The sequence below is a fragment of the Elgaria multicarinata genome, chromosome 9 (assembly GCF_023053635.1).
Source record: "Elgaria multicarinata webbii isolate HBS135686 ecotype San Diego chromosome 9, rElgMul1.1.pri, whole genome shotgun sequence".
Classification (NCBI taxonomy): Eukaryota; Metazoa; Chordata; class Lepidosauria; order Squamata; family Anguidae; genus Elgaria; species Elgaria multicarinata.
The window spans coordinates 30,817,040-30,829,598 of record NC_086179.1 but is presented as its reverse complement, the minus strand read 5'-3'; the positions used below and the strand labels follow the sequence as shown (position 1 = coordinate 30,829,598).

Sequence of the window (12,559 nt, the reverse complement as noted above, 5' to 3'; positions counted from 1 at the left end):
GTTTGTTCCTCCTTGTACCATTGGTCTTCAGTAAGCTATAGGAAGAATACTGTTGTTTAGGATTCACTGGAACTAAAAGGGAGAGTTGTGTGAACCACAGCTAAAATATAACTAATCATTTCAGTTGACAGGAGATACATTGCAATCTCTCTTTACCATTTTTTCCTGTTGGCTGCTAGCCTTAATGCAGCTGTGTTCATAGATTTCCTAGAGGAGAAGGCTGCCAATGGCCACTAGTCATGACGGCTATGTGCTACCTCCAGTATCAGAGGCAGTAAGCCTATGTGTACCAGTTGCTGGGGAGCATGGGTGGGAGGGTGCTGTTTGTGGGTCCCTGGTCGTTGGCCACTGTGCGAACAGAGTGCTGGACTAGATAGACCCATGGTCTGATCCAGCACGACTCTTCTTAAGTCATGTGAAGATATAGCCAAGACTTTTCCAACCCAAGTTTCTTTCAGACTCCTCATCAGGCAGTTACTGAATTCCTCAGTTCTTTTCAGATTGCGAAGTGAAAAGTCTTCTCCTTCATATGTTGCTTTGTATGTGTGGGGAATTCTTTTATTGGAGTTCGGGGGGAGGGGGGACTTTCTGACTTCATATGAAAGAATGAAGCCTAAGAGATATAGACCCTGTTCAGGAGACACCTTAAACCACGGTGGTTAAGGCTTCTTTTATTAACGAAAAAGCCTTAACCACCATGGTTAAAGTCTTAACCACCGTGGTTTAAGGTGTCTCCTGAACAGGGCCACGGCCTAGCAACAAATGCATGGAAGTTGCTGTTCCAGGAGAGGGGAGTGAAATTTGCCTAAAAACAGAAGCCAGCCTGCATGAAAATTCTCTTCTCGTGTCACACAATGCACAGGGCAGTCGCTCACCACCCCTTGGCAAGCACTTTGACCAAAGAGGAGGAGGGATTAAATTGTCCATCATGCTGCTAATCACCTCTTTTACATTGGCAACGGCCACTTTAAAAGAGGAGCTCAGCATCCCGCACACGCAGCATCCAAAGGGGTTTGCCAAGACAGGTGGAGAGATACAGATCATACTCCAGAATTCCTCCCTTTCAAAGAGTGTTTACTACTTTAAAGAAGGAAAATATTTTCGTTCTGGGTCATGCACACCCTAAACGAAGGCTGAAGTTGGGGGGAAGTGACTTTATAAAAGACATTTTCTTGAAAGTGGGGGGCCTTTTATTTTTGGCTCAACGTTAAGCGAAAGGGATCCAGAGTCATTGTTAAGGTGCAGCGGGGGCTTTGCAGTTGAGACGTCCTTCGTCGATAATGTTGGTCAGCTATAAATGTGTCAAAGAAAAGGCTAACTCCTGGAGAAGGATATATAGGCAGATAGGGCAGGTGCATCTAAGAGATCTTACGGTGTTGCTAAACTTTCATTTCCCCAGGATCTGCTTTTTCTGTCCAATCCCACTTATACACAGGGGAAGAGTCTGGCCCAGTATAGACACTTGTGCAGATAAAGTGTTGGTCCATATAAGTGGAGGGTATGGAGAACGGGGCTGAAACAAAGAGAGCAATCCTATGCTTTTCTATGCTCGGTCGACTCTTTCCAGCAGTGCAGAAGTCAGGAGGGAGGGAGGCCTTACTGTATTTTTCTTCCAACTATAAAAGGAAGAAACATCGATCTCTCCCATTGCCAGAAATGGGGAAGAAACATTTAGACATGCTCTTGAGCACGTCTAAATGTTTTCCTGGGTCAGAGTCATGGTTGAGGGATCAGAGAGTGGAGGTTAGGATCCCTTGGGTCCTTGTTCACTCCCACCACAACACCCCCTGGAATGGTTAGTTTTCTCCCACCACGAGATCCGAGTTCCAACCTCATAGAGAAAGCCGTGGCAGAAACATCTGCAACGGGAGGAATGACCCAGGAGTGAGGGATCCAACACTGAAAGAAAGGCCTCCAAGGTCATAGTTCTGTATATAGACTCAGAGGGTCTTTTTCTGACTCATTCTATGGCCCCTGGTGCCATAGAAGGGACCATAGCTTTACTCTCTAAGGGAATTGATGGAGGTTGGGCTCAGGAATATGTTTGCCTTTCTGGATTGCTGAGTGGAGGTGGAGACTAAAAAGATACAACACTGTAACCCACTCCTCCGTCCTACAAGTTCTTTGCTTTTCCATACAAATAGATATAAGCAATTTTTATGTTGCAATATAGCAAGCTTCACACTCGTTGTAAATGCTTACTTTATTTTTATCATCCACTGCAAGCCCCAAATCTCACCAGCATTTGAAGCACCTGTCAAGTGCTACATTAATTGGAGGAGGGAGGTATTATTGTTATTTCTTTCATTTCCATGCCACCCAATGGCGATACAGTTCTTAAAGCATGGAGGGTACTGGCAAGAAGATCACAAATCTGGCATCACCTTCCTAAATCCCTTCCGTTTGACCCTGGATTCATGTGAGCAGGACCTCCCACCTCCGAGGGGGGCATTGGGGGATCCCTCCGGCGGGTAAGCGGCTTTAGTTCACTGCTCCTGCAACACACAATGGAGAGTTTTATTCCTGTCCAAGAAGATAACAACTGTGAGCCAGTCAAGGCATGTCAAGTGTTGTGTGCTTGAAGTAGAAGGTTTGCTGTAGTGGAAGGGAAACGAACTAAATAAATAATAATAATAAAGCCACGCAGTAACAGGAAGAAAAGTTTGGTGTCAAAATGGGATAACAATTAGAGATAAAACAATTTCTTAGGGTTCGTTGTAAATGTTCCCTGAACTATTCCCAGATCCAAATGAAACAGCCACATTCATAGCATTCTCTAAGCCCCCCCTCTCTTACACACACATACCCTTTGTGCTAAGTGGAAGCCCTCAAAATATGAAAGGGGGGGATACAGTAGCCAGGGTTGGGTCCAAATGCATTGGCTGTTGTTGTTGCAGGGTTTCCCTGCCTTTGCTTACAGTCCCTGAAAATAGGTTTGATTGATTTTTACCTCCGCCGAGATTTTCAGGGAGCTAGTGGCAGTCATCAGAAAGGACCAGAGTTGGAAAATAAATATGAAAGATTTATTTTAATGGCAAATGATGAAAACATGCAGACTCAGCAATGAGTTGTGAGAGTTGAGTATAAATGGAAAAGTAGATACATGTAATGAATGGCTGGGGGTGGGGGAACCGTGAAAATGTAAATATAGAACCAACAGAAAATTAATCTAAGAAACAATACAGTACAATGGGGATATAAAGATAGCAAATCATTAACTAAGAGAAATAACCAATCAGCTCATGTGCTCAGAGGCGCCTTCATTCAAAGCCTAGGTCTCCCCCCTCCACCACGTCTGAGAAACTATTTTGCACCTGCCTGTGGTTGGTGCACCTCGAGAAAGCAATTCCAGGAAGCCTGAAGTTTGCTTTACCCCAGCTAGATGGAGCTATGGTTTCTTGGTATAAAGGAGCTACCTGGGTTAAAATACAGCCTAAATTTCCACTGAATGTATGTCTGGGATTGTGAGGTGAATAGCCTTTGGGGTTTTTTTGCTGGAAGCGTCTTTCTGGGCATTCCTCTAGACCCTAAGGAAAGCTCCCAGATGTCCCAACTGCCCAGAGACTCCTGAATCCAAGTGAGCATGTCCCATTTTATCTTGCCCTCTTTGAATTGTTAAGGCTCCTAAGTCCAGTGAGGGCAGAAGTCTCACACAGGCATTTCTTATGCTGAAACTTAAAGAATGGGGGGTTCAGGAAGAGCGACCTGCTTCTCCTCCAAGCACCACAAGCTGACAAATGTGTTTGTTTGCTGATGCTGCCCTCAGATATCAGCTCCTGCAGTCAGTCTGACCCCCATAAACTTCAGGCCTGGCTTTATGATTCATTCTATTTCCCTTCCAGTTTGCGATTCCCCAGCAGTTCTAAACCTCTGCCAGTCTGGGTGTTTGTTATTGGAGAAGGACCGTTTTGATTGTGCTTGTAAATGTGTCATCATGTTCCACAATCCTTCAAACTATCACATCCTCACTTGGCTAAACCGCCTGTGATCAAACACAGGGGATCTTCCATTAGCTAAGTATTCTTGCTGCCACAATTCACTCTCCTAATGTTGACATGTAACAGCCTTGTTCAAGTAGTCCAGTGCTACCTTGGTGATTCAGTTAATGAGGGCTTGTTTCTGGGGTCACATGGCAGCCCCAAAACTCCCATCTGATATTGTCATTGTTATCACATCATCAGCATCCATGGGAGAAGCATTAGGAACACAGGAAGCTACCTTATACTGAATCAAATCATTGATCCATCTATCTAAGTCAGCATTGTCTACCCTGACTGGAAATGGCTCTCAAGGTTTCATACAACAGACGCCTGTGACTGAGACCTTCTGCATGCAAAAAATGTACTTTATACTGAGGTATGGTTTAGGGAGTTTTTTTGAAGTAAACCCACAGGTCTAGGACAGCACAGGAATTGTAGTGTATTTAAACTGCCCATATGGCACTGACTGATCAGCTCCTGTTATAAGATAAAAGTTTTGCATATGAAAAGAAAGCTTGCTTGCACACTGGCTGTATATTTATTTATTTATTTATTTATTTATAGCGTTTCTTAGCCGCCTTTCAGGGCAGAAGCCCTCCCAAGGCAGCTTACAACCATACATAAAACAATATAAACATTAAAAGCAATGAAAGCATAGACAGTAAAATATCAGTTAAAAACAATAAAAGCTAACAGTAAATACAACAAGGGCAGCAGCAGCAAAATAGTATTCATTTATGAGAAGGCCATAGCAAAATATAACGTTTTTGAGACCTTCTTAAAAGCCTGTAAGGACGGTGCATGGCAGACCGCTGGTGGGAGTTCATTCCACAGGTGTGGGGCCACTGCTGAGAAGGCCCTTTCCCATGTGGAGACCACCTAATTTCTCTCACTGGTGGGCAGGTGAGAAGGGCCTGTTTTTTTATCTTCAAGTGCAGGCAGGCAGATATGGGTGAAGGTGGTCCTTCAAGTAGTTTGGTCCCAAACCATTTAGGTCTTTAAAGGTTGAAACCAGCACTTTGAATTGGGCTCGGGAACACACAGGTAGCCAGTGCAGCTGGCGCAATATAATCCTTATGTGGTCAGATCGCCTCGCCCTCACCAATCCTTGGGCGGCTGTATTCTTCACCAGTTGAAGTTTCTGAACCGTCTTCAAAGGTAGCCCCACGTACTGTGCATTACAGTAGTCCAGCCTGGATGTGACTAGTGTGTGGATAACTGAGGCAAGGTCCATCCTCTCCAGGTAGGGCCACAGCAGGCGTACCAGCCTAAGCTGGTAGAATGCACTCCTGGACATTGTATAGTCTGGAATTGCCATTCATTGCTCAGGGCAGCATCCAAACCTTCCCCCACTCTCATCGGTCGTACCAATATTGCAACGGGATGCTAGCAATTCCAGGAGCAGCCAGAAAGAGCGGAAACATTCATTTCCAAAATGGGGCAGGTGAGCGGAGCTTGCAGAAGGAAGCTCTGCAGAACTGTCCCAATCCAGAAATAAGTGAGAGGGATGTACGAAAATGTTGTTTTTCTGGCAAACCATGTGAGCATGCCCTGTTCAAAGCCCTGAACTCGAGCACGTGCCCGTCAAAAATATTTGCAAATTGTCAAACACGTGCTCGCACTTGTCTCATTCCCAATTCCCAGTTTGATTTGCACATACTTTTCTAACTTGTGCAAATTTCCTCAGTAGACTGAATCAGCCCTGCTTTAGCCTGTGGAAGAAATTTGAGGAAATTTGCACAAATCTCCTGTTCAGTCACTGCTCAGTTTGTGCAAGTTTCCCATTTGCACAATGCGAGCAGCAGTCGCAAACAGGAAATTGGACATGAGAGAAGTGGTGAGCTGATGTCCAGAGAATCTCAGTAGGCTCAAATATTCCTCTTTCACCCATCCCTAGCTTCCAGTTGTGTACGGGGTTGTTTTATGAACCACAAACTGTCTGTTGCAGACAGAAGGGGGTCCCACTTGTGCAACAGATTGAGCGGGACCACAGCGGCTGTATTGGAAACTGCCCTCAGTCTGTAGAGACAATTCAGACAGTGATGTTGCCAACATGCTACATTTCTACATTTTGTTGACCTTCCCCCACCCCAGTCCTGATGATCCTCACTTAAAACACAGAAACAGCAACAAAACCTGTTCATTGTGGGCTTGTATAGCTTTATTGAGGTTTTTCAAGGGTCCTGTGCTTTCTCTTTGTAGCTTCTATGTATAATTGCTTCCTGTTCAGTGTAGTGCAGTATTAGTGACGCAAGTCCCCTTAATTGCAGTTTAATTATTCAGTTCTTCCTCCTGCTTTTTAGGTGGGGTGGGGATAATTATTGGTCTGATCGCTTTGTTTTAGTTTTAGTACTATTATTATTTAGTATTGGTGTTATTTTGCATTTTAAAAAGAAAAGAAAATGAGAGAAAACAAGTACTTAAAAGTTCTTCCTCATGGAGAACAGGAATTGACTAAATAATAATAGTAGTAGTAGTAGTAGTAGTAGTAGTAGTAATAATAATAATAATAATAATAATAATAATAATAATAATAATAAATTTATTTCTTACCCGCCTCTCCCTTTAGATCGAAGCGGGGAACAACATTAGAACAGGAATCAATACATCTTAAAAATTCATGATTTACCACTGATCTGGATAGGCCTGCCGGAAAAGGCTAGTCTTTAAAGCTGCCTTAAAATCACACATAGAGTTAATTTTATGAATCTCCTCCGGCAGGCCACTCCACAATCTGGGGGCGACAGAAGAAAAGGTCCTCTGGGAAACTGATGTCAGCCTAGTTTTAGCTGACTGAAGTAAGTTCACCCCAGAGGACCTGAGTGTGCGGGGCGGACTATATGGGAGAAGGCGATCCCGCAAGTAACCTGGACCCAAACCATTTAGGGCTTTAAAGGTAATGACCAACACTTTGTACTTCGCCCGGAAACTAATTGGCAGCCAGTGGAGTGATTTTAATGTTGGTGTAATGTGGTCACCCCTAGGTGTACCACTGACCAACCTGGCTGCCATATTTTGAACTAGTTGAAGTTTCCGAACTAGGTACAATGGTAGCCCCATGTACAGTGCATTGCAGAAGTTGAGCCTTGAGGTTAGCAGTGCGTGCACTACTGACTTTAGGTCTTCTGACTCTAAGAAGGGGCGCAGCTGGCGTATCAGCCGAAGCTGATAGTAGGCACTCCTGGCCGTCGCATCTATCTGGGCTGTCATTTGGAGTGACGGATCCAGGAGCACCCCCAAACTGCGAACACAGTCTTTCAGGGGGAGTGTAGCCCCATCCAGAACTGGCTGACACACCTCCAAACCTGGGTCAGAGCCCTTGACAGCAAGCACCTCTGTTTTGTCTGGATTCAGCTTCAGTTTGTTTTTCCTCATCCAGCCCATTACTGCCTCCAAGCATTCATTCAGAGGAGACATACTATCCTTAGCTGATGCTGTTATTGAAGGCATAGAGAAATATATTTGGGTGTCATCAGCATACTGATAGCACCCCGCCCCATGCCTCCGGATGATCTCTCCCAGCGGTTTCATGTAGCTGTTAAACAGCATTGGGGATAGGATGGCACCTTGTGGTACGCCATACAACAGCTCCTTTAAAGGGCAGGTAAGGTGCAATTCCTCACTAATGCCATTCCTGTTGAACAGGAAGTAATTATAGGGAGAAGCCTCAAGAAGGAAGCTTATAATTAAAGTTGCTGGGGATCTTAACCAAATAAACATTGTAGAAAGCTCTTGCCCATGGAGATGGGCATAGCCAGGTAATATTGCACGATATTAAATGTTTTGTGGACCCACTCCTTTAATTCTGCTTCTAGATTATTTCAAAAAAGGAATGCTTCAACAGCACTGTGTGTGGCAGGGTGGGGGGACTCCACAGTCCTCTACAATCTTCCCAGAATAGGCAACTGCTTTGCCTTGGAATAGGTTCCTATATTTGCAAATGAGTTTAGCTTGAGTTTTCTAAGAAACCAGTTGTTTTTTATGTGGTAGAGGTACCATAATGGGCTTTATTTTCTCCTTAAGATATATAAGCAATAGAGAGAAATAACTGCTCCTGGAGAGGATGGGGGTTAATGAGGTGTAACAATAGCAGTATTGAATAAAGAGGATGAATGAAAGAGCAGCAGAGGAGGACACTGACATTTGTTAAAGCCCACCACTGTTATACAGAAGGAAAAATTAATCTTCCTAAAGATGGCAAAACTCTCAAGCACACTTGGGGTCTGGCTGTAAAGTAACATACATGTGTACCATAACATTGTCATTTTAAGCAAAACTGAATACTGGTGAAGCAGAAGTATATGGGTTCACTTTTGTCATTTGAATTGCATGCCAACCAAATACTACAGGGAGATTATTGTACAATTTTTAAGCCTTGGACTAATCATCTAGTGTGATGTACAAAGAACAATTGGACACATGTTTTTAGGTGAAGACTTTGGACCTCATATTTCATGGGGATCAACAGTAGGCCTGGGGTCACAGAACAAATGGTAAAGTGGATTGTGTGTTTTTCTGGATCTCTATGGTAAATGAGGATGATCTCTCTTCCCCCTCCCTGCCCAACTAAGGTTTCCCTAGTCCTCTGCATTTGGCTATTAGTGCCCTCTTTCACTAGGCACCTCGTGCACTTGATGTAAATGGAGTTTTCAAGGGCTTTCAAATCCCTACTTTTCACCAAGACTTGCCAATAAATGCAGAGGAATTAGCATGGAGCTTCAGTTCTCCACTTGAGAGCTGCTCAGATGGCACTGGGTTGCACAGCCGTAATTCTTTGAAATAGCAGCCCAGGGTGTCTTGAAGAGCATTTCGGCTGTCATTCTTTATTGATAGCAAAATCCCCAGGTTTAACACCCCATGCATTGAATATAGTTCAGAAATGTGCTGTCTCCAAGAGCGACATCGAAAGCACAGAAAACGGACAGAACTCATAGTTTGGTTCAGATGTCCTGTGAGATTCTGGAATTGGAATTCTCACATATTGTGCTTCCGTCTGCCTTAGAAAACATACAGGTTCAGTGCAGACGTGATGTTGAGTCACGTGCACACCAAGAACAAGTCTTGGGAGTTCACACTTCCTCTTCTTCCCTCTTCCCCTCTCTGGCACGAATCCCACCCTTCCCTTGTCAATCTCAATCATGGGTTTGCATACCTCATCCGCACTCACCAGGTTTCCTCTTTACCTGGGTTTATATAGTCTTGATAAAGATGAGAATCCTGTTTAACAATTATGGGTGATTCTGGAGCGGCTGTAATGCTAAACCATGTTTTGCAAGGAATCAGGCTTGCACCTGCAACACCTCCATTGACTGGTGTGTGTGTGTGTGTGTGTGTGTGTGTGTATACAAGAGAAGCAAGAGGGTTCTTTCATGAGAAATGGGCCACATTGTTCATCCTTATTATTGTGTCTGTCTCCTTCAGGAGTATGAATTCACAGTGCTGCCCAATGCCTATATGATCCACATGCCGCATGCTCCCAGCTTTGACATCACCAAATTCCGCTCCAACAAGCAATACCGTATCTGTCTCAAGACCCTCAAGGAAGAGTTCCAGCAGGATATGTCACGCCGTTATGGCTTTGCAGCACTAAAATATCTCACGGCAGAGAACAACAGCTAGCACCGCCGGGACTGTTATGGAAAACAGACTGAAAGGAGGAGCTGTTTCCTGCGTGCGGCCCCGATCCTTTCGCCTGGAACTGAGAGACACCTTTGTTTTTTTGTTTTTTTAAACTACATCAAGCCGTTCTAACAGTAGAGATTTGGAACGGAACATCTCCGGACTGTGCTCACAAGCTACCACTTGTCTGCCACCCGTAGGCCTTTGATTTTATTGCCCGCCATGTGTGAATAAATGGGTGAGGGGGAAGCAGCTCCCACATCCATTGGCAGCACACGGGGTGGCAAGAACAGTGGGGGGGGGGGGATGGAGATTTGTTCTTATAACTGCACAGCAAAAACAGATCTTCTTTGGAATATAGGCTTTCGTGTTGCTATTTAATAATTCCACAGGTGTTTTTTTTTAATATTGTAAAGGAAGATCTTCAGGTCACTGCCCTGTGAATTAAAAAGAAAAAGCCCTCTTTCTCCAAAAAGGAATTTGCATCTGTAAAACAGCTGTCATCTACCCGTAGAAGAACAGTGTAGAGCAAAATGAATCAGATTTCCCCTCTCAAATGAAGGGGAGCTATATCTAACATACGGGACTTGTGGTATATTATATACTGAAATATATGCAGTATTTCTGTGTAGGCATTTCTGTGGCATCGCTCGGCCATTTCTTGAATGCTGCAAAGATGGGCTGACCTCCCAACTCCCCTCCGCTGCCACCTGCCCTGGCCATATCCCTTCTTTTAAACCCAAATTGCACCCTTTTGCACTTCATGTTCATCCCCAGCTCTAGCCAATCACCCCAGAAGATCTGTGCTTTTGCTGTCCAATGAAGGCACCTGTCAGCTTAAGCTCTGCTTCCACTTGAGAAGGTTTGTCCAGGCATCTCTAGTGAAACATGTGGCCAAATTGGATTTTATTTTATTTTTAAATGGGGGGAAAGCCCAATTATTGGTACTGGTACACACAGGTCATTTTGTTATTGGGGGAAATCACAGCCCATTGGCTCTTCTGCTGCCTCTCCCTTTCACCTTTAGTTGTAAGTGGACTTTATCATGAAGCAAGGAGACAACTGGGCCTCCATAGCTGCAGGATGCTACAGACTTTTGAAAAACTACTTCAGTAAAGGAGTTTATTATAATAAAAGGAAGAAAACTAAAAAGGAATTAATTCCCCATTTGAGTTGGGGATGGGGGAGAGAAGAGGATGTTTGGGGATTCTTGATGGCGTTTGCTTGGACGTGAGCTCATTCAATTCACAACCGCTATTACATGACAAGTGTCGGCAAGAAGTGTGAACAAGTTAACACATACACACACAGCACACACAATCAGACACTGGACATTTTATTATTTTCTTTAGTTCTTCAGTATTAATGTTGTGTTTACATGGATGGAGGAGATGAGGTTTAATGCACTACCCTTATTTGGGGCTACTTGTATTTGGTTGCAATGTTATTGAGAGAGCAGAATTTGAATAAATGAGAAACATGTCTCTCTTCCTTCCCCTAACAATGCCTAAGAGTCTTGCCACCACCCTCACCCGATACAAGTCATTGTCTTTTATGTACTAGTCTTCGGCTGCCGCATATTTCTTCCTTACATCAGCAGGGCCATTGAAGTCCTCTCATCTATTGTCTAGTGCTACCTGGCTTGTGAGAGTTTTCCAGGACTTCTGCACCAGAAGCTGACCAGCAACAACTACCTTCAAGTAAACAAAGCTGCAGCTCCAAGTCAAGAATTCTGGAAGAATCCCCTACTTAAGAGCTAGTTGAAATATTTCAAAGAAAGCTGACGTACAGATGTGTCACATTTCTGTTTTCTTTCTTTCTGCTGTAGTATGTATAGTGGGACTTGAATATCTACCCTCCGAGTAAAATCCATGAGGCCCAGGAACTATCCAGAGCTCCCCAATCTCCTTGCTGGATGCATGCATCCCCGCTAATTGCTGATATATGAATTGGTTCCAAATATAACACAGAATCACTGTAGGGCCTAGGTAGGTATGTTCCCATTCAGAACCTGACTCAAGAAAAAAGTGATGAGACTTGAAGAGGACCTCTGCAATACAAACCAGTCAAAGGCATATCCATCTGTTTCCAACTGGGGCCAGATGTACACCGTGAATCATTATGAATAAAAAACAGGCTATAACACTATGAAAGTGGTATATGGCATGTGGATTGTGCCTCAAATAACAATTCAGGTGAGGTGGCAGCAAGCATAAACCCCTTAGCAGTTCCATGGCTGGTTTACCAATTGTAAAGAATGGTGCAGAGCAGATGTATCACAAGTCATTCAGAGACATATAACCCCCTAGATATCCACTCCTTCATTCATGCCAGGAAATGGTCATAAGGTCCTCCCAACCATTCTGTCAAGTAGGCTACTGTGAGAATCAGTGACTGGCCAAAGTAATCCTGTGAGCTTTGTGGCTGAGTGGGGCCTAGAACTCAGATCTCCCGAGTCCCAGTCCAACATTGGCTATCAGTACTATCATTTGACTGTCATGGTTCCCTCTACTCCCTTAGACTTCTTTTCTACGAGCTAAACATATCTAGCTCCTTCATTCATAGGACTTGTTTTCCGTGCCATGGGGCAACTTTCTTGCCCTCTTCTGAACCTCTTCCAGTTTGTCTATATCAGGTGGCAAAACGTTTTTGGACCAGGTGCCACATTGTCCACCCAGGACAATTCCACAGGCCAGAAGACATTAAGGGGGCAGCCCCCCTCGCCTGACATCATCCACCCCCACAATGCCCATTTTTCCTTTCGTTGTGCATGAAGAAAGGGACTTGGACAGCACTTGGAGAAGTGTTCCCTCCAAGTGCTGCCAACGTTGGGTGCCTCTTTGTCATGCCACCCACTGCCTGACTGGCATACCTCTGTTCTTTAAAAGTAACCTGAAAAGTGTTTTTGTAGTAATTAAAATAATAATTGAAAAAAGACAAAAAAATAGTGTCAGAAAATG

The 12,559-nt window shown here is 44.1% G+C and overlaps 1 protein-coding gene across 2 annotated transcripts in view; it reads left to right on the top strand.

Annotated features, from left to right (window-relative positions):
• LARGE1 (LARGE xylosyl- and glucuronyltransferase 1) overlaps positions 1-11,103 on the top strand; it is a 397,052-nt gene extending 385,949 nt beyond the window's left edge. For both annotated transcript variants that reach the window (XM_063133451.1, XM_063133452.1), the window contains exon 15: positions 9,402-11,103. In XM_063133451.1, coding sequence (XP_062989521.1) covers positions 9,402-9,599 — 198 coding nt within the window. In that variant the 3' untranslated portion in view covers positions 9,600-11,103. The remainder of the gene's footprint in view (positions 1-9,401) is intronic.
• The last annotated feature ends 1,456 nt before the right edge of the window (positions 11,104-12,559 follow it).